This window comes from Falco peregrinus, chromosome 3 (genome assembly GCF_023634155.1).
Source record: "Falco peregrinus isolate bFalPer1 chromosome 3, bFalPer1.pri, whole genome shotgun sequence".
Classification (NCBI taxonomy): domain Eukaryota; kingdom Metazoa; phylum Chordata; class Aves; order Falconiformes; family Falconidae; genus Falco; species Falco peregrinus.
Genome location: NC_073723.1, coordinates 23875323 through 23900143, shown reverse-complemented (window position 1 = coordinate 23900143; position 24821 = coordinate 23875323). Strand labels below are relative to the sequence as shown.

The 24821-nt window shown below is 34.6% G+C and overlaps 1 protein-coding gene across 3 annotated transcripts in view; it reads right to left on the bottom strand.

Moving 5' to 3' along the window:
• Positions 1-24821, bottom strand: part of CSMD3 (CUB and Sushi multiple domains 3) — a 725287-nt gene that overhangs the window by 135776 nt on the left and 564690 nt on the right. For 2 of the 3 annotated variants that reach the window (XM_055800728.1, XM_055800729.1), the window contains 2 exons: positions 1637-1750; positions 861-956 (listed from right to left, as the gene is read on the bottom strand). The exons of the other annotated variant lie outside the window; for it this stretch is intronic. In XM_055800728.1, coding sequence (XP_055656703.1) covers positions 861-956; positions 1637-1750 — 210 coding nt within the window. The remainder of the gene's footprint in view (positions 1-860; positions 957-1636; positions 1751-24821) is intronic. 3 annotated transcript variants of the gene reach the window in all.

The following is a 24821-nucleotide window of genomic DNA, read 5'->3' as shown; positions in this document are numbered from 1 at the left end:
CAATTGTGGATTCTTAATTTTAGATTTGATGGAGGAATACAGATTTTGAACCACAAATATTCAAAATGACTGGAAGAAACATTCAGTTATTTGCTGGTTAAGAACATTTTCATAATACTCAAATGAAGCTTCATAATATGGATTACATACTTCTGATGCCTGAGTTACTATTTAGAATAGCACAGCACTGATACCCTTGCCAAGATTAAAACCAATGCATAACATCCACACTGAAACCTTTCTAAAATAGCACTGGAAAGAAATACTACTATGAAATATTCAGCTAATATATGTTTTAAAAATAACATTACTGTGTCATAGGGATATTTACATTTATTCTTGTGGATTTCTAAATGTGTATTCTGACTGTCAGATCAGGATTTAAATTTAATGAAAGAATGACTTGCAGTTGCAAGTACTGATGTATAATCATTTCTGCATTTGACCCATAAAAAGGCAGATAATGTAAACCAGGAGAAGTATCTAAATAACAGTAAGATCACTGAGTCACCCACAGGTAATAATACCTAAGTTATTCATATTTAAATTGAGAAATAAACCGGTTTGAGCAGCCAGATGCATCTAACATTAGTCAACCAGATTAGCAAACAGAAACAGCTGCTTTCTATAACTGTCATCTTAAATTTGGAACCTCTCATGCTTCTTAAATATTTGATTTAAGCTTAAAATACACATAAAAGAATGATCCTAAACATTTTTCAAAACATGCAGAAATAATGAAACTTGTTGTATTTTTAACAGGCTGTTACTTTCCTCTACATTGTTGGTCTGTTCCTCTCTGATGATTTAGAATTTGTGACGAAAAGAATAAATGTACACATTTGTCCAGGTTGTCTCACCTTGATAGACAAAATGAAATCCTTTAGCTGTTACTGGTCCAACCGAAGTAAATCGAACCGTGATCTGGTTACCTGAGCTCAATGGAAGGGATTCACCTACTCAAACAAAGCAAATATAAAGCTATCATAACCACTTTTTACTAAAGAAGCATTCAAAATACCTGTCATCATCTTTGTAGCTGGACATAACCAGCCCAAAACCTTGTTCTACTTCAGTAAACTTTGCAAGATATATGCAACTTCAGTATGTTATGTTGACAGTATTATGCTGTTGTAAAAAGGGGAACTAAAACTCATGTGAGTTATTAGGGATATTTGTTGGTTTTCTTTACAAGAACCCCCCCCAACAAACAAATCAACAAACAAACCCAGAATCCATACCTCTTTTAACTGAGTAGATGTGCACATAATCTATAGAATTTACTTTGCTACAAACACACACCGTTTTTCCTTTGAAGCATGTAATACACAGTTCAGATTGCTCACTAAATAAAAGTCACAAATGCACAGAGTGAGAAGCCCCAAACACTCACTATAGTAGCTAAATATCAGGGGGAAAAAATCTAAAAAGAATAGATTCCATTTTACCTCATTTATTCATTAATGCAGAGTTTTGAATGTTTATATTTTTAGTTCAAAATCCTGATTTCATATATATGCCTGAATTGAATATATGAAAATAAGACAATAATGTTTTCCTTTTTTTACTGACTACACTATCTTTCTAGGTTCCTAAAAACAAACAACAGTTTAATGACAGTTCTATTAAAGGATACCTGAATGAGATCCTGAGAGAGAGGATAACAAAGATGACTGAAGAGTTGGACCATCATATACTTCAACTACATCATGGAGTGATGTCTGGAAAAATACAAACTGGCCAAAAACCACTGACCAAACAGGAAGGAGGAACAGCAAGAGGCACCAATGGCCAAAAAAAAGGGGGACAGAATAAAAGAGGAAAAACAAAACAAAACAAACAACAACAACAACAACAACAACAAAAAAAAAAAGAGAAGAGAACAAAACATACATTAATATATTGTTTTAAAAATATTTAAATAAAAACCAAGTTTATTTCATAACTTCTCTGATCACTTAATTAGTTACTCTGATGATTAAAGTTATTTTTTATAACATTACAGTGGTACATGGATAAAAATGTAATTCTATATACATAAAAGAGACAATGAAGGTATACAGACCACACATACACTCATTAAAAGATTCTAGTAATGAGGGAACCAAACCATTTGTGGTGGCCACCAGGTGCCCACCAAGATGCTCTATCACTCCCCTCTTCAGCAGAACAGGGTGGGAGAAAATAAGATGAAAAAAAGAACCTTGTGAGTCAAGATAAAGACAGTTTAATGAAGCAATAGCAGAAGTTGTGCACAGGGAAGCAAAGGAAATCAAAAGATGTTATTCTCTACTTCCCATCAGCAGGTGGTGTTTGGCCACTTCCCGGAAAGCAGGGCTTCAGTACACGGAACAGTTCCTCCAGAAGACAAACATTATAAATAACAAATGCCCCGCCATCCTCCTCCTTGCTCTTAGCTATATCTGAGCAGAGATCACATGGTATGGAATGTCCCATTGGCTACTTTGGGTCAGCTGTCCTGGCTGTTCCCCCTCCCGAATCTTGCCCACCCCCAGCCTGCTGGTGAGAGGGCAGGGGGAATGCTGGAGGGGCAGCCTTGATGCTGTGCAGCACTGCTCAGCGGTAGCCCCAACACTGGTGTGTTATCACCCCCTTGCTAGCTACCAATACAAAGCCCAGCGCCCTAAGGGCTGCAGTGGGGCTCAGCCAGACCCAATACACCATTTTTCTCCTGTTGAATACACTTTTGAATTCTCTGCTCTCTGCTACCCAACAAACATCTAAATTCACAGTTAGATGTCCTCCTTTATGATACTAGGCATACTGCTATATATTATGGTTTATTAATTATATTTGTTGATAAGCTTCTGTAAGCTTTACTTACCTTGGAATGTTTCATTTTTCTTAAGAACATTAACATCTTTATCATTGCAAAATAAATAAGCAAGTGATTCAAAGCAACAAACACTTGTCAGAATATATACACTGAATAACAACAACAAAATATAAAAGTCATGCCAACAGAACAACTCAATTCAAGAACATTATTTTTTCATTTAAGTTCAAAAGCCTGTGCAACACATTCACATCACAGCTGTTTACACTTTCAATATAAGTAAACAGTGAAAAGAAAAACAGATTGTTTGGACTAATTCTAGTGCCTAGTATTTACTAATTCTAGTATTGACAAAACATCTACATATTAATTTTATCACCATAACTAGCAATGGAGGGGAAATGGCTTAAGGAGTAAAAATATTAAAACACGGAAGTAGTTAGATATTTGTAGGTACTGGACCACCTATAAAGAGTAACAGAACCAATTCTGGTTCATTATCCAGGTTAGGTATTTTGATACAAATATTCCAACGTGTTGCTACTATATTATATTTATTTGCCATATGTTCTATGATATCTTTATCTGGTATATTCTGTTATAAAGGACTAAGATAGGCATCTACAATTCTTTCAATTTATATACACGTAAAGCTTGAAAAACTGTATACTAAAAATGTGATGTCTTCAAATCGTTGACTTTTTTCTTTATTTTTTACTGATTAAAAAAAAAGGCAGGATCATATCATATTCCCTTTTCAAGAAAAGAAGCCATTTTTAAAAAAGAAAACCTCTTTTTAAAGGGAAAGACTGGATGTTATATTTATAAAATTTAAACAAAAGTAATTTTAAAACTGTGTGTGAGACACTTCTGAAGACTTTTGTCCATTTTTAGGAGGAGCCATAAGTGAGATACCAAATTATCTCTGTCATTTTTCCTTCAGTCTCAAAAATATTAAACACTGATGTTTTTACTAGCTCTGCTTATTTTTAAAGTAATAGTTGCATTCCAGTCTTCTCTTTGGTGGTGTTAATGATAACTAACAAACTTAATCCAGCTAATAGTTTCTATCACATTTGTACTTTTATCAAATCTTATTTTCATACTCAATTAATTTCATTTTGTTATTGAGACAAGTAAAGTTCCTCATGACTTCCACTGTTATTTCCCATTTTGAATTAAGTTGCAAACTATGCATGGAAAATTCAGGGAAATGTTGAGGCATAACTTAACAAACACACGTAACTATTATCAAGAGCTGTATCTGGGGAAAACTGTAAAAATAGAATTTATAAGCTATATTGTGTTGTAATGGGTTATTATAAAATATATACACAGCATTTATACCATATAGTGAGCCACATCCAAAGGCTTCTTTCATAAGTATTTCAAGATTGTTATTGCCTCCAGCTTTGTTTTAAGCACCTTCCTGTCTAAAAGTATAACACTGAAGAAAGTGAATAAATATGTGACTTTAAATTGGTCATTTTGGAAAGAGAAAGGTCTACGTATCATTTTTGGCAACTGTTTTTTCACTGTCAGTTGCGTATTTCTCAATAAAATACACGTAAAATCTGAGAAGGTAACCAAAATTTATCATTTACTATCAAATATATTATGAAGAAACTTAAGGTGATTAGTATGGCTGAGACACAAAAGCACTGACAAATAGGAACTACTGGCAGAAAGTAGTTACTATGAAACAGCAGCAAGGTCAGGTAAGGGTTTTTGAGCCCACAGTTTTATGATCAATTTAAGTTTAAGTGAATCAAGCTGCTTCTTCAAGTCAAGCAGGAATATGGTTGATCCAGTAGTGGAGATAGATTATAGATCTTCCTTCTTCTTCCTGTGCCAGGACACTCATTTTTTATTAAATCAGCTGTGAAATGTTGTAATACATCAGTGACTGATACCTGACCAGCTGCAATTATGTCACAAGAAAAGAAATTCTAGTTATTAGAAAAAGAACATTTCATTGCTTCTGTGTTTTCTGGGGTCATTCTTGTCTACCCCATATGGCATGTGTTTATTCTGTTTTTTTCCTAGTGCTTGAAAACAATTTTCGTAAAAACAAACCATAAGTAATATAAGTTGAAGAAAATTTCAAAGTATCTGCTTCAAAATTAAAAATAAATAAATAAATAAATTGGTGAATATTCAGTATGATTTGCCTTTGGGAAACTCGTTGAGAGTTATTACCCAGTCCAAATAAAGATGAAAACACTTTAACTGAAGAATTTGGGGGTGATCTAGTTTTTTTTTAAATGATGGACAAATAAGTATTCCCTAACAAATGGCTCACTATCATATGATATACCCTGTCAAATATAATGAAATATTAAAAGTCACCTTACCAAACTTGGCATATAAAGTTGGGCTTCAAATTATTCCTGAATTTCTGTTTGTCTTGGCCTTCACTGCTTTGTAGCAATGCTATTTAAAAATAAAATATCTTTCTTTCTCTCTCTATTTTGTGACTTAACATTTTCCTAATGCTAGGGCATCCAAAAAAGCTTTCATCTTGGAATTTTCATATTTACAACACTATGTATTTCCTCAAAATTTTTTTAAAAAACAAACAACAAATATATGCTTTTTATACTTTTATATTTGTAGGATTTTTTTTTTCTCTGTCAAAATTCCAGGCAAACTGTAGTATTAATACTGTCATTAATTTAGGAAATTGAGGGAATTCATTAATTCAAAATACATCAGCACAAGCAAGCTCCCTTTTAACCAGGCAAGAGCTAGACAAGAGAATTTCCCATGCCTCCGAATATCTAGATGTTTCTTTGACCTTCATCAATATAACATCCGGATATTTTTAATGTGTTTGCAAAAATCTAACAGCAGATGGAATTGGCACAAAATAGTTGACTGGTTAAAAATTTCATCAAAGGAATTTTTTTCAGTTTTAAAGTGTAAAATAAACATGTACAGAGATTACTTCAGTCCTTTAATTGCTCTGTTTAAAAAATAAGAAAAAATACTGGGATTAATTACACAATATTATATTAATGAACAATATTATCTGTATAACTTCTACTACAAAATCAGAGAATAATTGAGACTAGAAGCCTCCAGAGATCATCTAGACCAGCCCTCTTGCTCAGAGTACAGTCATTTAGAGCAGACTGCGCAGGCCCATGGCCAGTCAGGTTTCAAATGTCTACAGGGATGGAGACTTCACAACTTCTTTGGGCAACCTGTTCCAGTGTCCTGTCTCCCTTATACTAAGGTGTTTCTTTCTTGTTTAAAGGGAATTTCAGTTTCTGTTTGTGCCCATTGGCCCTTGTTCTGTCACTGGGCACCACTGAGAAATCTGGATCTGCCTCTTTTATTTCCTAGGAATTTATACACATTGATGAGTTCCCCCTGCACTTTCTCTTCTCCAAGCTGAACAGTCCCAAGCCTTTCAGTTTCTCCTTGTATGTCTGATGCTCCAGTCCCTTTGTCATCTGCGCCACCTTTTGCTGGACTCACTCCAGTATGCCCGTCTCTCGTACTGGGGAGACCAGCACCAGATACACCACCCCAAATGCAACTCACCAGTGCTGATCTGTCGAGCTGCTGGCAACATTTTGCTGAACACATTCCAGGAGGCTGGTGGCATTCTTTGCCACAAGGGACACTGCTGGCTCGTGTTCAACTTGGCATCCAACAGGACCCTCAGAACCTTTTCTACAAACCTGCTTTTCAGCCAGGTGGCCCCTGTACTAGTACATGGGGTTATTCCTTAGCTGCAGACTGTTTATTTCCTTCTGCTGAACTTCATGAGCTTCTCATCTCCCCTTTTCTCTGAGCCTTTGAGGTCCCTCTGAATGGCAGCACAACCATAGGTGTATCAGACACTCATCCAGTTTTGTATCATCTACAGACTTGCTGAGAGTGCATTCTGTCTTATCATGTCGGTAATTTATCACTAAACAGTACTGGCTGCAGTGTCAGTCCCTGGGGTACATGGTTACTGACTGACTGCCAGCTATCCTTCATGCTGCTGACCACAACCATTTGAGCTTGGCCGTTCAGCTGGTTTTCAATTCTCCTCACTGTCTGCTTATTTAGTCGGTACTTCATCAGTTTGCCAATGAGGATGTTATGCAAGCCTGTGTTGAAAGGCTTGCTAAAGTCAGGCTAAACAACATCCGGTGCTCTCCACTCAACCACCAAGTTAGTCATGTTATTGTAAAAGTCTATCTGATCCGTTAGGACTGATTTACCTTTTTTTAAATCCATGGCAACTACTTTCAGTCATCTTCCTGTCCTTAATATGTTTGGAGAAGAAGACCAGAACTATTTGCTTTATCCTCTTCCCAGGTACAGAGGTGAGGCCAACTGGCATATAGTACCCTCGATCCTTCTCCTTGCCATTCTTGAAGATGAGTGATGTTTCTTGTCTTCCAGCCCTTGGGAACCTCTCTCAACCATCATGACCTTTCAAAGGTAACTGACCTCCATCAGTGCTTGCGGATGCATCCCACCAGGTCCCATGGGCTTGTGTATGCCCACTTTGATTAAGTGCTGCCTCACTTGGTCCTCCTCCAAATCACCTTGCTCTAGACTTTTCTCCTGGTCTCAGGGGTCTGAGACTGCTCAAGGCTGATTTACTTGTAAAGACTGAAGGAAAGAAGGCATTTAGTAATTCAGTCTTCTCTGCATCCTTTTGCACAAGGGACCCTACCCCATCCAAGAATGGACCCACATCTTCCCTACTCTCCCTTTTGTTGCTGATTTATCTGTAGAATCCTTTCATGTGCCTTTCCAGATGCAGCTCCAGATGAGCTTTGGCTGTCCTAACCCCATCTTTGCAGTGGGTTTCAATTGTCTGTATTTCTTCCAGGACATCTGACCCCACTTCAACATCCTGTACACTTCTTTGTCATGTTAAAGTTTTGTCAGTAGCTCCTTGTTCATCCACTTAGGCCTTTTGCCACCATTTCTTATTTCTTGATCATTGGGATGGACCACTCTTGAGCTTTGAGGAGGTGATCCCTGAAAATTAACATGATGCCAGACACTTCCCATGTCTCCAGGGCCATGTACCATCAGAATCTTCCATACTGATCCCTGAATTGCTGTCACTTCTGTCCCAGTGAAGAATTAAACCAAACTGAAAAGTCAAACCTTTACAGATAATGTATAATAGCCATTTGGACTGTCCTGATCAAGTTATATCTACCTGGGTAAAATATATGCTTCTGCCAGGTATCAGAGCTAAAGAAACACTCTGAATAACTGTTATGGATATTAGCAGAATAAGATGATCTGTCTTTCCTAACTCTAGGTTTCCCACTCATATCAGTGGGATATTTTGTATGCCTAATGACTTATTGAACTCGGAAAGCTTTAGTGTAAAATCAAGTCCATTACTGATATAATTCACTTGCCTTTAAGATATTACCAAAAGGACTAACATGGTTTAAGCATTGTTACCACATATACTGAAATTTGCATTTTGTCTCTGCCTTCCTGATGAAGCTCAGATGTTTGCTTCAAGACTGAATCAGCACTTATAATGATAGGTCTTAGTAACTGTCACTGACAAAAGGAATATCAACCCTAGTAAATAAAATAGGGCCTAAATTACCTCTGTAATTCTTAATATACATATATGTACCTAACCATGAGCTATTTCAAACGGGAGTAAAAAAACCTGTTTCAGTCTGGGAAAGATATACATGGCTTACATCATGGTTGTTATTTTCTACAGTAACATCACCGTTTCTCTTGTACCAAATTAGTTTTGAAGAACTGAAAAAAAAAATCCCAACAAACGAAAACCCAGATAAAGCAATCCATTTGTTATGAATGATACTTTTAAATTATCATCATGCTTGATCACAGCGTTTTAAATAAATCTTTTCTACTATGTTTAAAATAGGTTTATTCTGATTGTGAAAGAAAAAAATAAGGTGTTCTGGTATCTAATGATTGTGGTATACACTTATTACAGAGCTAAAGGACTTCCTCAGAATTCAAAGTTGCTCTGCAGAAGGCAACTTCTCATAGTTTTAAACAGAATTTCTGCCATCAGACTAAATAATCTTTCCAAAAGAGAGTTTTGCCCACAACAGCATGGGAATTTTATTTCACAGTGAAAGAAAAAAATATATCTGATTCTTCATCAGCTCCACTGATGACATCCTCTCTTTGCTTATGATTTAGCTGTGAAGTTTTTCCTATCAGGTCTTACAAGACATTTATAATACCATATTTAAGTTTTGTTTGAGAATAAAAAAAAAGGGGGGGGCGGAGGGAAGTGCAACATTGTTCAGAAGCTACAACCTTCTTTAAAAGACAGAAAGAGAGAAATCTCTCACTAGAGAAATGATCTCTATGGTGATTAAAGATAACAAGTACACTAAGAAGCAAAAAATGCAAACTTTTCATGCATCTTAGCTCCCTAGTCTGGAGACCCCATTCACTGTGCTAAGGGATGGATCATGGCCGGTCAGCTTAATGGTAAGTGACAACAGAGAAAAGCTATGCTTTAAATAGGATTCAGACATAACTATAGGAAGCAAAAAGCAGGAAACTATTCTGTGAGATTGTCTCTCAATGGGAAAGACTCAACAAGGCTTTACAGCTAATCAGATTAGAGTAATCAATCAGATGATCATCAGATAGGAGAAAATCTTGTGCCCTTTCCCATAAGACGAATTCTCCACAAAAACAGACAACTGCATTAAGAGGTGACACAGTAATATAACGACAAACTAGGTTTCATTGCTGGAGTTTCAGAAAATCCTTTTTTTTCGTTCGTTTTGTTTTAGGAAGAGGAGGGGAGGAAAGAGATTTCTTTTTCTTTTTTTTTTTTTTTTTTTGTGAGAAACAAGACATCATTTAAGTTTTCCAGTTCTTCTACCATTTCCTTTGGATGTCACCTTCAAGACACCTAGAATTAGCCATGTATATGTATTAGCCTTGGAAAAAATAAAATCCATAAACACACAGCAGAATATCTGCATGTTGGAGGATTTTAAAGTTAAGCTTTATTATTTATTCATATGAAGTAGCTTAACATTCATATACTGCAAGGCAAGAATTTTACATAAAATTGTTTAATAATAGAAAATATGTTTAATAAACTCACAGATGCTAAAGGTAGAAAGATTTATATGACTTATTACTGTCTTAACTTATGGTGAAAGGAGAAAAATGACTTTTACTATGTTGTTGAAAAAGTCAGAGGATACCGACTGTTAGAATTTCTCTCTGCCTCCTCCTGTTGAACCTAGCCTTCCGTGAGTAATCCTTTTAAATATTTAGCTTCATAACAAGCAACAGATAAAAACTGTATGAAGTTTTTCTTTGTATTTAGGATGAACTAGCAATACACTGTAATGATGGACTGACAATATTTTAAAATTAGATTACACTCATGTAGACACCAAATGAACTGCTATTCACCCCTTTTTGCCTGAGAAAACTGCAAGATAACTTGAATGAATGTTGGGCTCTTTGAAGAGAAATTTTTCAGTAATCACTGAGAAGGATTTTTGAAGGGAAAGACTGAAAGATGACATCTTAAAGAGATGATCTTACAGAATTCATGCATATATAAATATTGCTTTTGTTAAGGAAACTTAAATAAATTTTGACCAGCTCACATAAACAAATTGGAAGATCTCATCTTATACTGTTCAGTGGAATACTTCAGTTTGCCGTAACAATAACTGCATATCTCTGAGCCTAGCAGTGTTACTATCACTGTTTAATTTTTAAATTAAAATAGTAGCAGAGGTGTAATTTTTTGGACTTCTCTTACAATTCCAAATGTCTGGTTGCCTGCCAGTTATTTCTAATAAATTCAGACTACTCAATGTCTGTAGCAGTAACCTTTAGCAATATTTGTTAGATTTCTCTGTAATGGCTGACACTTTTTAGCATATGCTGTGACAGGAAAAATATTAAGTGCTTGTGAATACAAAGTAGAATCCCTACTAGTAGTACCCTGTTCAGTAAATCCAAATTAATTTCCAAGCAAATACCAAAATAAAACAGCTGTTTAGTGTTCCTGAACTTGGAAGCAGTAAAAACTAATTTTAACAGTGTAAGCCTCTTATGCAGCGTGCACTGCAGACTAGAGGTCAAAATAAGGCTAGTGATACGTTTATGTGTAAAATACTAGAAAAGGTATTTTTACTTACATGAGTAAGGGTATGGAACTGCTTATCACCAACAGATAATTATTAACCAGAGTGAATGAGCAAATGAAACTGAATGGAGTACACATAATGTTGCAAAAAATAATCAGATATAAAAAATAGAAAACATGAAATAACTGAAAATGAAGTTTTTAAATCTGTCAAAAGATAAAAGGAACACATATATATATATACATAATACACTAAATATTTAATTATATACATTTTCTATAGCTACTGAAGCTACAGATTGCCCTTACACAAGTTTCCCAATGTGTTAATGTATAACTTCAAGAAAGACAAGAAACTACTGCAGAGGGTCCGGCAGAGGGCTACAAAGATGATTTGGGGACTGGAGCATCTCCCTTATGAGGAAAGGCTGAGAGAGCTGGGCCTGCTTAGCCTGGAGGAGACTGAGAGGGTATTTTATTAATGCATACAAATGTGTTAAGGGTAGGTGTCGAGAGGATGGGGCCAGGCTCTTTTCAGTGGTGCCCAGCAACAGGACAAGGTGCAATGGGCAGAAACTGAAACGCAGGAACTTCCATCTGAATATGATAAAGAACTTCTTTACTTTGAGGGTGATACAGCACTGGAGCAGGCTGCCCAGAGAGGCTGCGGAATCTCCTCTGAAAATACTCAAAAGGTGCCTGGACGTGATCCTGTGCAGCCTGCTCTAGGTGAGAAGAGGTTTGGACTAAGTGATATCCAGAGGTCCCTTCCAACCCCAACCATTCTGTGATTCTGCATGATTCTGTGATTCTGTGACTAGCCAACACAAACCTACCTAAGCCATCAAATATAATGGAATTGTATTTCAATACCATCATAGGGATAGCACAAGTTTATGGTTATTAGCAAATTAAACACATGTGAATCAGGTTATATTTAATATATATATAACATATATATATATATATATATATATAACATAAAAGTTGTGGAGATTTTCCAAACCACACATGGGTGTGCCAGGTAACTGTACTTGGACAAGGCAAATCAACATGAATTTATACTAGTTCTTCACAATGTATGATCTGACATACACCACTGTCTTTTTTTTTAATCTTAGTCTGTGAAAAAAACCTTTACTGAACTATCTGCCTTTCATTGCGAGCTACCCATGTTCCATCGGTAGTCTCACCTGTTCTCTCAGGTGAAGTCCTACATTTCCTGTCAGGACATCCAGAAGATTAGAGAGGAAAAGAAAGAGTAAAGGATTCTCTGTACAAACAAGGAACAGGTAAGGAATGGCAGAAAGAGTTCTGGTTCTTAAAGCTCTCAGGTGCTGTTTTCCTCCCGCACACGAAGATGAAGAAAATACCTGTTCCATTCTGTCATCTCAGAGACACAAAAAGCTGGAGTGCACGGCTCTAGGTCTGAGCTGTAAGCACAGTCTGCTGTTCTTCCTTCATTTTTCTTCTGTAAATAAAGTGTTGACTGAAAACATGCTGGCCTGTCCTCTTCCTTGTTACTATATTCCTGCGCTCCCAGGCTAAGAGAGGAAGGACATGGGAAGTGCTGTATCTTCTTGTGTTTGAGAAAAGAAACTGTTTATCTGAATATATGAAAAGACAGTAAGAATGTGTTTGGGGACAGGAGATGGGGCAGTTAGAAGCACCAGAAGCTCAGAGTGAGGAAATCAAGAGAAATTGCACAGAAAGAGTTACATATAATTTTTTGCCACAGATGGGCATAATTCCATATAAACTGGGAGAAAAGTCAGTTTTAGGCCCTTTCCTGGAGCTGAAACATGATTGAACTCTCCTAATTAACACATTTCTTTCCTCCAAAATCAGCAAAGTTGATTACATTACATAATTTATAATTTTCCTTTGGCTTCAAACCTCAGTCTCCCCTTCTGCTTCCCCTTTTCTGCAGCTCCCGGCCCTCTCACCTGGCCTGACTCGTTATACCTATATGTGAAACCCTTTCTGGATATGCAACAGCACAATAGGTGGGGGAAAAAATTCAAAACACTACTTTATTTTTAAATTGCTGATTATATTAGGTTACACTATATTAATTATAGTATATGCTATCACAGTATATATATTATATACTATACTATTTGCCATAATAATAAATAATATTAGTATGTTGCATCTGCTATGTAACACAGAACTGCAAAAGAAACACCACACCATACCACCTTCTATTCTTTCCATTGGTTTGTTTCAGTTTGACTAAACTAAAACTCAAACATCTATTATTATTATTATGCATTTAAACAGATAAGTGTTTAAATTAGTTTATTTATCCCTACAGACAAAAAAGTCTTAAGATTGATTGTATACCTAAAATGAATTTATATCATTTTGCCTAAGCTACCTAAAAGATATATTGTTTTTGGGGGTTTATTTCTTGACATTTTTCCTGAAGTGGAATGAATCATGCTCTGGAGGGCACTATCTTTCTCCATTAACTAGAGGTAGAACCTGGATAACTAGTGTAAACTAGATATTCAGTTTTTAGATAGCTGAAGAAAACTGAGATTAACCTCATCCATAATGTTTTTAACTTACAGAAACAATTTATTCTTGTTGTCTTACAAAACAGTCTTTTAAAAACTTGACTATAAACTGAAAATCTGAAATTATATCCCACTAAATAAAAAATGTGCTAAATAAACAAATGTAGTTTTACCTATGCACAAGCTGATGTGTTATAATGTCATGTGTCCAGCAACAGAAAACATAAGTTTCTTTCAGAGTATACTGTTTTGTTCTTCTTTTTTAAAGAAATGAATAAGGACATATTCTGTGAAAAGGACAAGGGCAGAGTTCTAGAAAAGGATATGTTGCTTTTTCATCCAACATCAATATCAAAGTATCTAATTGTATACTGACAGAGAATTTCCCTTTAATGACACTTATTATGCCATATTTTCTCTTGTGTGCTTATATGTAAGTACTTTTGAAAGTGGAAGAATAAGACTTCTCCAAAATTTACTTTAAAATTTGTAAAATCAACTACCTATATTCAAATACCAGTAATTTACACTATGTTTTCCTTCAATTAATGAGATTCAACAATTATTATGAAAAGTAAGCAATACAAAATCTGTCAACGTATCAGTAAGACAAGAAGAAACTATGACAAGCTACTGGTGCTACAAGTTTCTAGCATATTAACTGGCATGAAGCAAAGGTATTTCCAGCCAGTGAGAAACTTCACAAATGGTTTACTAATGCTTGCTTAGTTGTGTCTTACTGTCTGTTTATGTATGCTCTTATTATACACAGATCACATTCAGTTCACAGTTTAAGGACAAGTTGTTGTACAGAATTTTTTATACTGATTCAAAAATGGTGATTCCTCAATATCAAAACCAATCAAACATCACTGAACCGATTAGACTGTTCAACGCTAACATGCATGTTCTTTCATTTAGTTTAATTTAGTTCCTATAAAACAAGGGTACAAGAAGACACTTAGAAAACCAGAGATAATTACAGTATGTCCAAAAGAGGGAAAACAGTGCTTGTTGAAAACTAGCAAAAAGTACAGAACAAAAATAGGTGTACAGAAGAAAAGCAGGTATACAGAAGAAAAATAAATTACAAACCAAGATATAAGCATATATACTAAGTGGAAAAACAGCAACACTACTACCTATATGATGAAGATGATATTGTTTCTAATAACTGTGTCATGCTGGAAAGCTTTCAAATGCTTCATAGCTTATCTTTTTTTCCATTTAGATAATAACACCACATTTAAAAATATAAAGGTCTCTATTCCTGTGACATTTGCTTAAGAATTACTATATTGTTCTTATTCTATTTTTTGGAAGAATGTCAGTCTCAAAGTTTTGAGTGAAAAATATACCATTTCCTCTGAAGTATTGCTAGTGTTATTTCTAAACAAGGGAAAGGAGGTTGAAATGATAATACAGTCCAAGCAGAGCAGTTTGTAAAAAAACAAACAAAACAAAACAGCTATAAGATAGACAGCTATAAGCAATAACCATATTTTATTTAATAGACTGAGAGTGAGTGAACAGACCCAGAGCACTGACTAGAGTGAGATTAAGAAACTTAGAATTTACTTAATCTGAAGAAAAGTTGCATGGAAAAGCCTACTGATAAATTAGGTATTACACTGATGTAAAAATACACCATAGTTTCAAAATATCCTATTGAAACACCATTAGATGTGCAGAAATTTTCCTATATTATTTCAGTCCTACATGTAATCTTCCCTAACAGCTAAGGTAGATCTTTGGTCTATTTTTTTTTATTAGGAATTTTTCTGGTAACTAACACAACATATCCTAAATCTATGGTAATGCTTCCCAGATCCATCAGTGATTAATGTTGTAATCCTAACTAAAACACCAATGAGAAAGTTGTGTTTCATATCTACTTTGCACATGCTGTGCTTTCCAATTATTTTTTTTTTTGCCAAGCCAATAGGCAAAGCTTGAGAGCTTAAATATCTATAACAGCGCATCAGTTATTGCTATTTATGCTAAGTGATCCTGCAAGATGACTCATCAGGTCCTTATCCAGCATGGGTTTAACTTTACAAATATATTGGCCTAAATACACATCACCAATTATAAAGCTTTTATCCCCTATTTCCATGGAGTTATATTACACAACATTTCCATGCAGACATTTAGGACAGAAGTTACATTTGTTTATCTTAAGGAAATGATGCATATGTTAACTGTAAGAAGAACCTCACTCCACAATTTCCAAAAAGCAGTCAACAAAGTATTTCAGCAAATGCTGTTTAAAAAAAAATAAATATACATGGTTTAGAAATTCAGGAAAACAACAGTAGACATAAATATTTTTCTTCAATGCATAAAGCTGTAAAGGTGTTTGTGTCAGGAACTGTGATTTTCAATATTTTCTTAAATTATTTAGAAAACTGCAAGTAATAGTTGTAAAATATGTTGATGGCATTAAGTTTTCAAAGAAGTAAAAGCAAGAACTAACTGAAAAGTTACAGAAAGACATTATGGTAATGAATGGTTAGTAATAAAATATTAGATGAAATTTACTGTAGAGCAATGCACATGAGGAAAAAAATAAACCTGGTTTATATTCACAATGATGGGCTTTGAATTAGCTATTAACCACCTGGGACTGAGATCTTGAGTTTGTACCAGGTAATTCCTGTGAAACATCAGTTCACTGCTCAGTAGTGACAGAAAGGGAATACAATATGAGCACTTATCAAGAAAAGAGCAGAGAAAAGCAAGCAATTTTAACACAAATACGAAAATCCAGGGTGCAGGGGATAGAAATTTTAGACTGGCCTCTATAAAAAAATAAAGTGAAATTAGAAAATATTTAGAGAAGGATAAGCAGGATAATAGCAATTATGTATTGGCCTCTTTTAATCATAAATAGATTTGAATTCTTCATTCTGAAAAGGAGATTATTAAGGGCAAACATGACAGGAATCTATAAAATCATGAAATGCATGGTGAAATTGAACAGAGAATTATTTTTACAGTCCTATCAAGTATAAGAATTGGAGAGCATCAAGTAAAAAAGACAATAGCATGTTTAAAACTGGGAATGTTTCTTTTCACAATACATGCTTAAGAAGTGGAAATGCTTGCTACAGGTTGTCATCAAAAATGCTAAACCTAAATGGCCTAAAAAAGCAGTTTTGTAAATTAATGGAAGAAAGCTCATGAGGAGCCATTAAAAACAAAGTTACTATGTATAGATCCACAGCTCCTTCAATCACAGATTAATGGAGACTGAGAAAGTACTTCTGAGAACCATCAGTAAGCATTATCCTAAGATTACATTTTACTGGGATTGCCACATTTACTGCTGCTAAAAGGACACTGTGTTGGGCAGATCCTCATCCTCTGACATGGTATTATGATGATTCTGATGGTCCAGATCTACAGCTTCAGAATTTGTAGCTATTAAGACTGAAAAGTCTTGATTTAAACACCTTAAGTGATGGAGCTGCAGCATGTATTTACACAAATTATTCCATTATCTAGTACTTTTATGGTTTTAGTTTTCTCCCCTCTATGTATTCCTGATTTATTTAGGTTAAAGTTTGATCAGTATGCCTGATGAAGTCTGCAGTCTTCATGATTTTAATATGAATACTGATATACTTACAGCTGTGATATTTCTAAACAGTAATTTCTAATGTAGGTAAGTATAAGCACATTTTAAAAAAAATATGTTATAAAGGTATTAAGTTACAAAATCTGAACTTATTTCTGTTCTATTAGACATAGCATAGGATATTATCTTTAAGCAGAAAGGAGTATGCACTCAACCAAAAAGAACAGCATCAATGATGTTTCTGCTTCACTTTATATTAACTCGTGATATATGCACAATACAATCACATATGTTGCAGGTAGCATAACATCATTCCATATTTGACTACACTATTGACAGCCTTAATTTTCTTGAATGGTATTAAAAAATCCAGAAGGCTTTGATCTTAGTAACCGGTAATTTACAAATATTAAAAATAGAGATGCAATCACATACCATAAATACATTACATAGAATACATATAATTACACTTTGAACTGTTTTCTCAGTCAGAAGGTTGAATCTCCTTCAACCATTTTTCTCTCAGCAAGAATTTAACCTTTGCTTCTGGAAGATCAGATGATTATATACCTTTCGGTACTATTAGTTGACAGCTTATTCGAACTGTGAAAGTTCAAAAAGAAATAAAATCTGTTCCTACTTGCTCATTTTAAATTATTTTCTTTCTATGTCCCAAAGAATATACCACTATTTTCAGAAGCCAGATTTCAGCTTTTGTCCCTCAATTCTTACAGCTTTCTATTTAAACTTCTAGCTCAAATCTACTCTAAGCGAGGGAGAAAAAAGTGTTCACTGCTCTGAAAGTCCATCAATAAGCATTCCAATTATAGTACCTGAGAAAATAAATTTTTGAAAAGAATACCTGATACCATTTATATTACCCAAACTATGAGATTTTGAAAAGCAAAATAATATCTCTACCTTAGTAAATTGCATTAAAATTTATCAAATAATAGAAAAGTGTACCTACTGTCCATCTCCATATACTTCTTTTAACTGAAATGTTCATTTTTATTAGTCTGCAAATCCAGAATCACAGTGTGTGATAAATCATGGGTAGCAATTCAATAGTATGTCAGTTACAAGAAAATGTTAGGGCTTCAAAGGGAACGCGTGCGACTGTAAGAAACAGTTAATTGCTTACTGCTGAGTTTCATGTGGGGATTTTTTGGTGTAACATAAACCATAGGTTTTGTATTTCATTTCAGGTTTACACAGCACCTTTTTGTACTTAACTGTTTACATGTTACTCTGACTACTTTTCATAGGACTTCTTTGAGGTTAATATTATTCTGTTTTACAGATGTGTAAACAGAGATGCAGAGATTTTAAGTGCTTTACCCAGCTAAAATATACATGCAAATGTGTATTATTTCTTGCTGTTTTTTTTTTTTAAACAGTTTTACAGAATGATATGTGGTTCTTTCTCTCCATTGGGTTTTTTTCATGTGACAAGAAGTATACATTTAAAAAAAAAAAAAAGTTCAAACAAGGAAAAGGAAGTGATTTAATTTAAATTCTCACACCCTCTGATTAGACATAATGGACACAATCCCACTAAAAAGATGCACATGGTCAAGTATCTCACAGCAGAGATATTTATTTCCTTTTTGCTATGGAATTTTTTTGTCTTTTTGTCAAGGGGGACCAACAGTACTCTGCTATTAACTTTTAAAAAACAGTTTTCAAAACAGCAGTCTGGGCTCCACCAAATTCATTATGTGTAACTATTTATGACGTCTCTACCCAGAAAAGGATATTTTGCTAATTTCTTCAACCCTTGGGCATATATGTCGTGACACCATGAGGTGTCACGATGTATCCACGTTGCAGTTATTTGGAATTAAGCTATTTAAAACTAGATTCACTAGAACTTTGGTTGAAGAAGCTAGTTGCTGGCGTATGCTCTCATCTTGTATTGTGCTGTATGAGGTACCTTATTGAATAGTATGCACTGACTTAAGTACTCTGAAGCCATATGCTTTTATCAGCAGATTCTATTGTTTCTTATTTGGCATCCCATTCACGGAGCAAAATGGATCAGTATATCCCAGAGATGCACTCTTCTCCGAGATACTTCTTTTAACCTCCTTGGGTTTCAAAACTGAGTCTTGGACAAGATTCCCAGCTATAGCTCTATAGCTCCCCTGAGGCAGAGAAAATGTTTCAAGTAACTGTTAACTCTGGATCTGCTTTCTGCTGTACCTCATATATTCTGTTGTTGACACAGGAAGCAAAATCAATTTTTCAAAGACCCCTTTTTTCATTATGTTTTCTTTGTATACACCATTTTCATGGAGAACAGCTTTAAACTAAAAGAGGGTAGATTTAGATTGATAGAAGGAAGAATATATTATTATTTTTTTATGATGAGGGTGGTGAGGCACTGGAACCAGTTGCCTAGAGAAGTTGTGGATGCCCCATCCCTGGAAGTGTTCAAGGTCCAGTTGGACAGGGCTTTGAGTAACCTGGTTTAGTGAAAGGTGTCCCTTCCCTTGGCAGGGGTGGTAGACTAAATTAATTATTATGATCCCTTCCAACCCAAACCATTCAATCATTCTATGGTAAGTGAGAGACTATATGATTATTTACAAATACGAATGCATTTATAGACTCAGAATTACTGATGGAGATGTGGCATACATAAACACAAAAATACCAATTCACCAATGCTGTGGAAGAGCCTTCAGTCATCCCCATAAACATTAACTAGTGCATCAAACAAGGCATTTCTTCATCTAGATTAGGGCTGCTTCCTGCTGATACATGGCAAAAGAAAGCCATTCTCCAATTTGGCCATTACCTAAATGGTTATCACCAATGAACCTAACTATGCCACATAATTAGTGTGTTTAAACAAAGGTATTCTTTAAAAAACATTATACTTGCTAACATTAATTCTGTAAAGTGAGGGGTTTTTGATAATATTGTTGTATTTGTTTCTGATATTCATTTATTTTTAAAAAGGTACAGGGAACTTGTAAAAACACAGTTGAGGAAAAGTGTGGCAGACTCAATTTCTTTGCCTCCTTTATCAAGAAGATCTCTTATTTGTTTCCAGTTATTTATATTCTGTGGAAACAAAGTAAACTTGGATTATAGATGCATGGAGTGTAAAATTTACCACTTTGAGTAGGGTCCAGGCAACGTTAGTCTTAGATGACCTTATTTTGAAAAGTAAAGAGAGAATTTGATTTAATGAGATTTGTCTAGGACAAGCCCTCATTTTAATTACGAAGTCAGTTTTGGGTTTCTGTTTGGCATTGGTTTTGTTTTAATACAACAGTCTTTGGAGGAATAGTGGTCACAAAATAACTAGAAAATAAATTATAAACACAAGTTGCTGTTAAATTTAAAAATTTAAACTACACAGAGCTTTAGGTTTTTTTATATTAGGAAATAAAGTTAAGCATGATAACTAATTTAATTATCTCCTTCTTATTCAGGTTAATTTCTAATTAGACAGCCGAAAGTAAAAAATACTATTCCTAACTGCACAAATAAAGAGAAAAATACTAGTGATTAGAAATGTTATAGAATAAAATTACATTATCTTCTTTCACATATTAAGGGCAGATAGAAAACCCTTAAAAGCTTTTCTAAATAAATCACAGAAGTTGAATATATCCTTTTTCAAAGAAGGTCATCCTCCCACAAAAATTATTCTAAAACTTGAAGGATTTTCATATGATCATTTATATGATTACAACCCATATTGTGACCACCTAACTAATTCCCAACAGTCTTTGACTATATTTGTAGTCAATAGAAAACTCGGCGGGGGGGGTGGGGGGGGGTGGGGGGAAACAACTACAGCAAAACCAGATGGATTAATGTAAAACCGCTTTTACAAAGTATTCTTATTAGGAAAATAAGTTTTCCTATTTATTACAATAATTGGTAAAAAAATAGTGCTAACAAGAAATTCAGTGATCAAATGCATTTTAAGCCTTGCTGAAGCTGGTATTCATATTTTTAGATACTTAATCAATAGATTTAAATTAGGGTCCTATTAATATTAGGTAACTGAGCCAGCCTTAAATTGAAAGAGTTGTCTATCTTTGTACAGTGGTTTTAGAAACACTTTATGCCAATCTACTTTTCATTTCTCCATAAAGTTATTGAAGTTAGATGAGAGGAATTTTCATACAAGTACTCAGTCACAGAAATCACCAGAAAACCCTTGCCCTATACAGGCCTACCAGAATATGCCTATTTAATTTAAGTACTGAATTTAGGCATTAATCTTTGTAAATTTTTTCAAGTTTTAGAGACATTCTGAATTTTTTGCTTTAGTTTAAGATAAACTATGTATTCATGCTTCTAAGTAATTCTTAAGAACATCAGCAATGGGAATTAAGGCAAGAATAAGCATACGTGAGTCAATTATTGAAGATAATGAAGAGAAGGTGAGTATTTTTTTTCCTAGTATCCAGATATTAACAACTTCTTAACATCGTATTGTCACTTCTGCTTTACGGCTCTATTTCTTAATAATCTCTGCATTTGTGCAAAAGCTTTTCTTCAGATCCCAAAGTTAAAGTGTACTTCTGTCCTCTCCAGCCTCTTATTTAAAACAAAAGACATTTTTTTTTTTTACCATTATGCTGTGCAAGCAGCCAGGATACTGTGAGAAAGAAAAGACAATTAGGTGGCAGGCTTCTCTCAGGACCAGTAATTATAGCCTACAGCTGACAATTTTTTTTTTTTTTTAACTTTTTTTTTTTTTTTTTTTTTTTTTTGTAGTCTCCTGTAGCGAGTGTGTAAACAGGATGGGGCAAAAAAAGATCAAGACTGTACAGTCAAGACTGTACAGCTAACAGCTAGAGATATGTTTTGTGCTGAGAAAGTTACTACACAGACAATAATATCCTGAGACCATTGCATGCTCTGCAGTCACCTCTTCTGTTTGTTTTATGAACAAAAATGAGCGGAAGAAGTTAGAATAAGCACCGCATAGGAGGACATTGCCTTGCTACTACAAAAGCGTTCTGAACTGTGTCTTGCATCTTGGAATATCTTGCTAATCTTGAGCACCGGCAGCATTTCATAGTCCTGCTTCATTGCTTTCTTATATAATTGCTTATTTGCTTTTAGAAAACAAATCTGAATCACACTTCTATAGCATCTGACTGTCTAAGCAACTTTTTATGAAAGAAAGAGGAGTATACTGGTAAAAGCAAAATGTCTGAATGTTGTTTATTGCTCCTTTTTATACTACAGTCTCTGAACGGAAGAAGAAATAAAACATGCCTGCAAGTTTTTGATGTTTTCCTGTAGATCTTAACAGTAGCCTATATATAACAGAGTATCCCAAAAGAGGACTGATCAAGAATAATTATTTTTGTTGATCGTTCTTAGGACTGTAATCACAAAACTATTAATAAGTAAGCAAACTATTATCTCCAATGACACAAACAAGATGAAGTTTAGCTTAGTTGCACTCTACAACCCTATAGCTTTTCCAAGAACTGATTTTTCAATGTAAAAAAATCCTAACAAAAAATATAGCAAGGGAACATGAAATTGGCTAATGAGGTGTTTAAACAAGGTGCCTAAATTTGAAGGTTGGTCTCCCCTTAATAGATTTGTAGTTAAGTCTCTCTATAATGGTAATGTAGGGACCACAGGGACACTAACCTCTTAAGCAATACAAATAATAGAAGGAATAAACAATTTTAACTCTGTAATAATAATAATAACAACAACAATAATAATAAAATAATAATCCAATGTTAATTTATTTGAGGCACAATTAAGAAAAAAATTAAGATACCAGGTTTAATTCAAGATATCTTATTAATTAAGTAATAAGGGTTCTAAATGCAATTGAAAAGTCACTTTGAAAAAGCTGTTTGGTTTCTCAATCACCTCTCAGCTAATTTAGAGCTACTAATTAAAAGTACAACAGCTTTCTGAGTATAATAATTATCTTTTATTATCGTACTAGTAAACGTTATTGTTTAGATCAGATGATTCATCAGTTAATTCAACTAAAACAAATTATCACTTCAGCTTCCTGAATCGTATGGATGAAATTGATATTTGGATAATTATTTTTTATTTTGATTAGTAGGCAAAACAAAAACAATTTTCAGTGGAAAATAAGAATATAAAATAAGGGGACATTGAAAAACTCCTACATATCAATTATCAAAGGGTATACAAAGAAAACATGTGAAAGAAAAAATGAAAATTCTCCAGCCATTCAATAGCTGTAACCAGGAGAAACAGGTCTTCATCAATATGATCCTTAAAGCAGATGCGTATCAGTTTCCAGATGCGTTGCCAGTCTGCCTGAGTATAACAGAAATATGAGCTCAAAACTTAGGGAATGTTTCAATGTGAAATGTTTCAAGAACTAAATGAGAAACTTATTTGTTTGTAGAGAAAACAAATCTTGCATAACTATGAGCTTGTAATTTTATTTTTAGCAGTAAATCAGCAAAGAAGTGATAGAGAATCCATCCTAAACATGATGAGAATGTTATTATCGAGGGTTTCATTTCCTCATTGAAATTACCATATTTTCATTATTTTAATAAATAAATGTTATAACAATTAATTGTAAGAATATTATAAAATTGCAGAAATTCATTACTTACTTTTAATTAATTCTAGATGCTATGCATTTATCAAAGTGGTATGAGTGAAACTGCTTTATCATCCTGAATGACTAGTAGAAATTGTCTTCATCTACAGTCAATATATTAGAACACCTTGTCTTTCCTTTCAGCCAGGGATTTTACCACACATTTTAGTACACATACCAGTTATTTCAAATTTACAATACTAAAAGCTTCACCTGTGAACAAAACTAGGTGATTTACACATTTAAGGTTTAGTATTACCATCACATGACTCATTTGGTCTGTATTTTCCAATGCACTTCATATTTCCATTTAGAGTGTGATCTTTTAAACTATCACCAAAATCATTAAATTTAGACACCTCCTTCTTTCATGAGATGGAAAGAAAATTTATTCTTCTTGCATACAACATAAGATGCTAAATTTTAGTATAAACTAAGACTTCTCAAATCTGGTTTTGGACAGTATGGCAGAAAATGAAGCCATCAGAGAAATCAGCTGGAAAATCTCGCTGATATTATGACTTCTTTGAAATGCTAAGGACTTTTTTGAAATGCTAAGAATATTTGTATTTTAGAAAAACCCTAGATTAATAAATAAACCCAAATACAAAAGGACCTCTAAAATTCCTAACTATGAGACTATCTTTGAGAGATATGCCAAGTGAAAGCAAGACTATTGCCCTAAAAGAAAAAAGAAATAAAGAAAAGCCATACCACAGTAATACAAGGCACTTGTGTTCCTCTTCCACTTTAACATACTAATTCTGACTGACCTAATTTCAACAGGGTCATATAAACTCACTGAGCCACTTTCAATCATTTATCAGCAGTCCTGGCTAACCAAGGAGGTCCCTGTGAATGGAGGTCAGCAACTAGGATGCCCATCTACAGGGAGGGCCAGAAGGAGGATCCAGGGACCTTGGTACCAGGGAAGGTTATGGAGCAGACCATCTTGAGTGCCATCACACAGAACATACAGGACAGCAAGGTGATGAGGCCACTCACAACAGGTTTATGAATGGTAGGTCCTTCTATGACAAGGCAATCTACTTAGGGGATGAGGGAAAGGCTGTGGATGTTGTCCGCCCATTCTTTACTAAAGTCTCTGACTCCATTTCCCGCAGCATTCTCCTGGACAAACCAGCTACTCGTGGCTTGGATGGGCATACTCTTCGCTGGGTAAAGAACTGGCTTAAAGGCCAAGCCCAAGGAGTGGTGGTGGTAAATGGAGT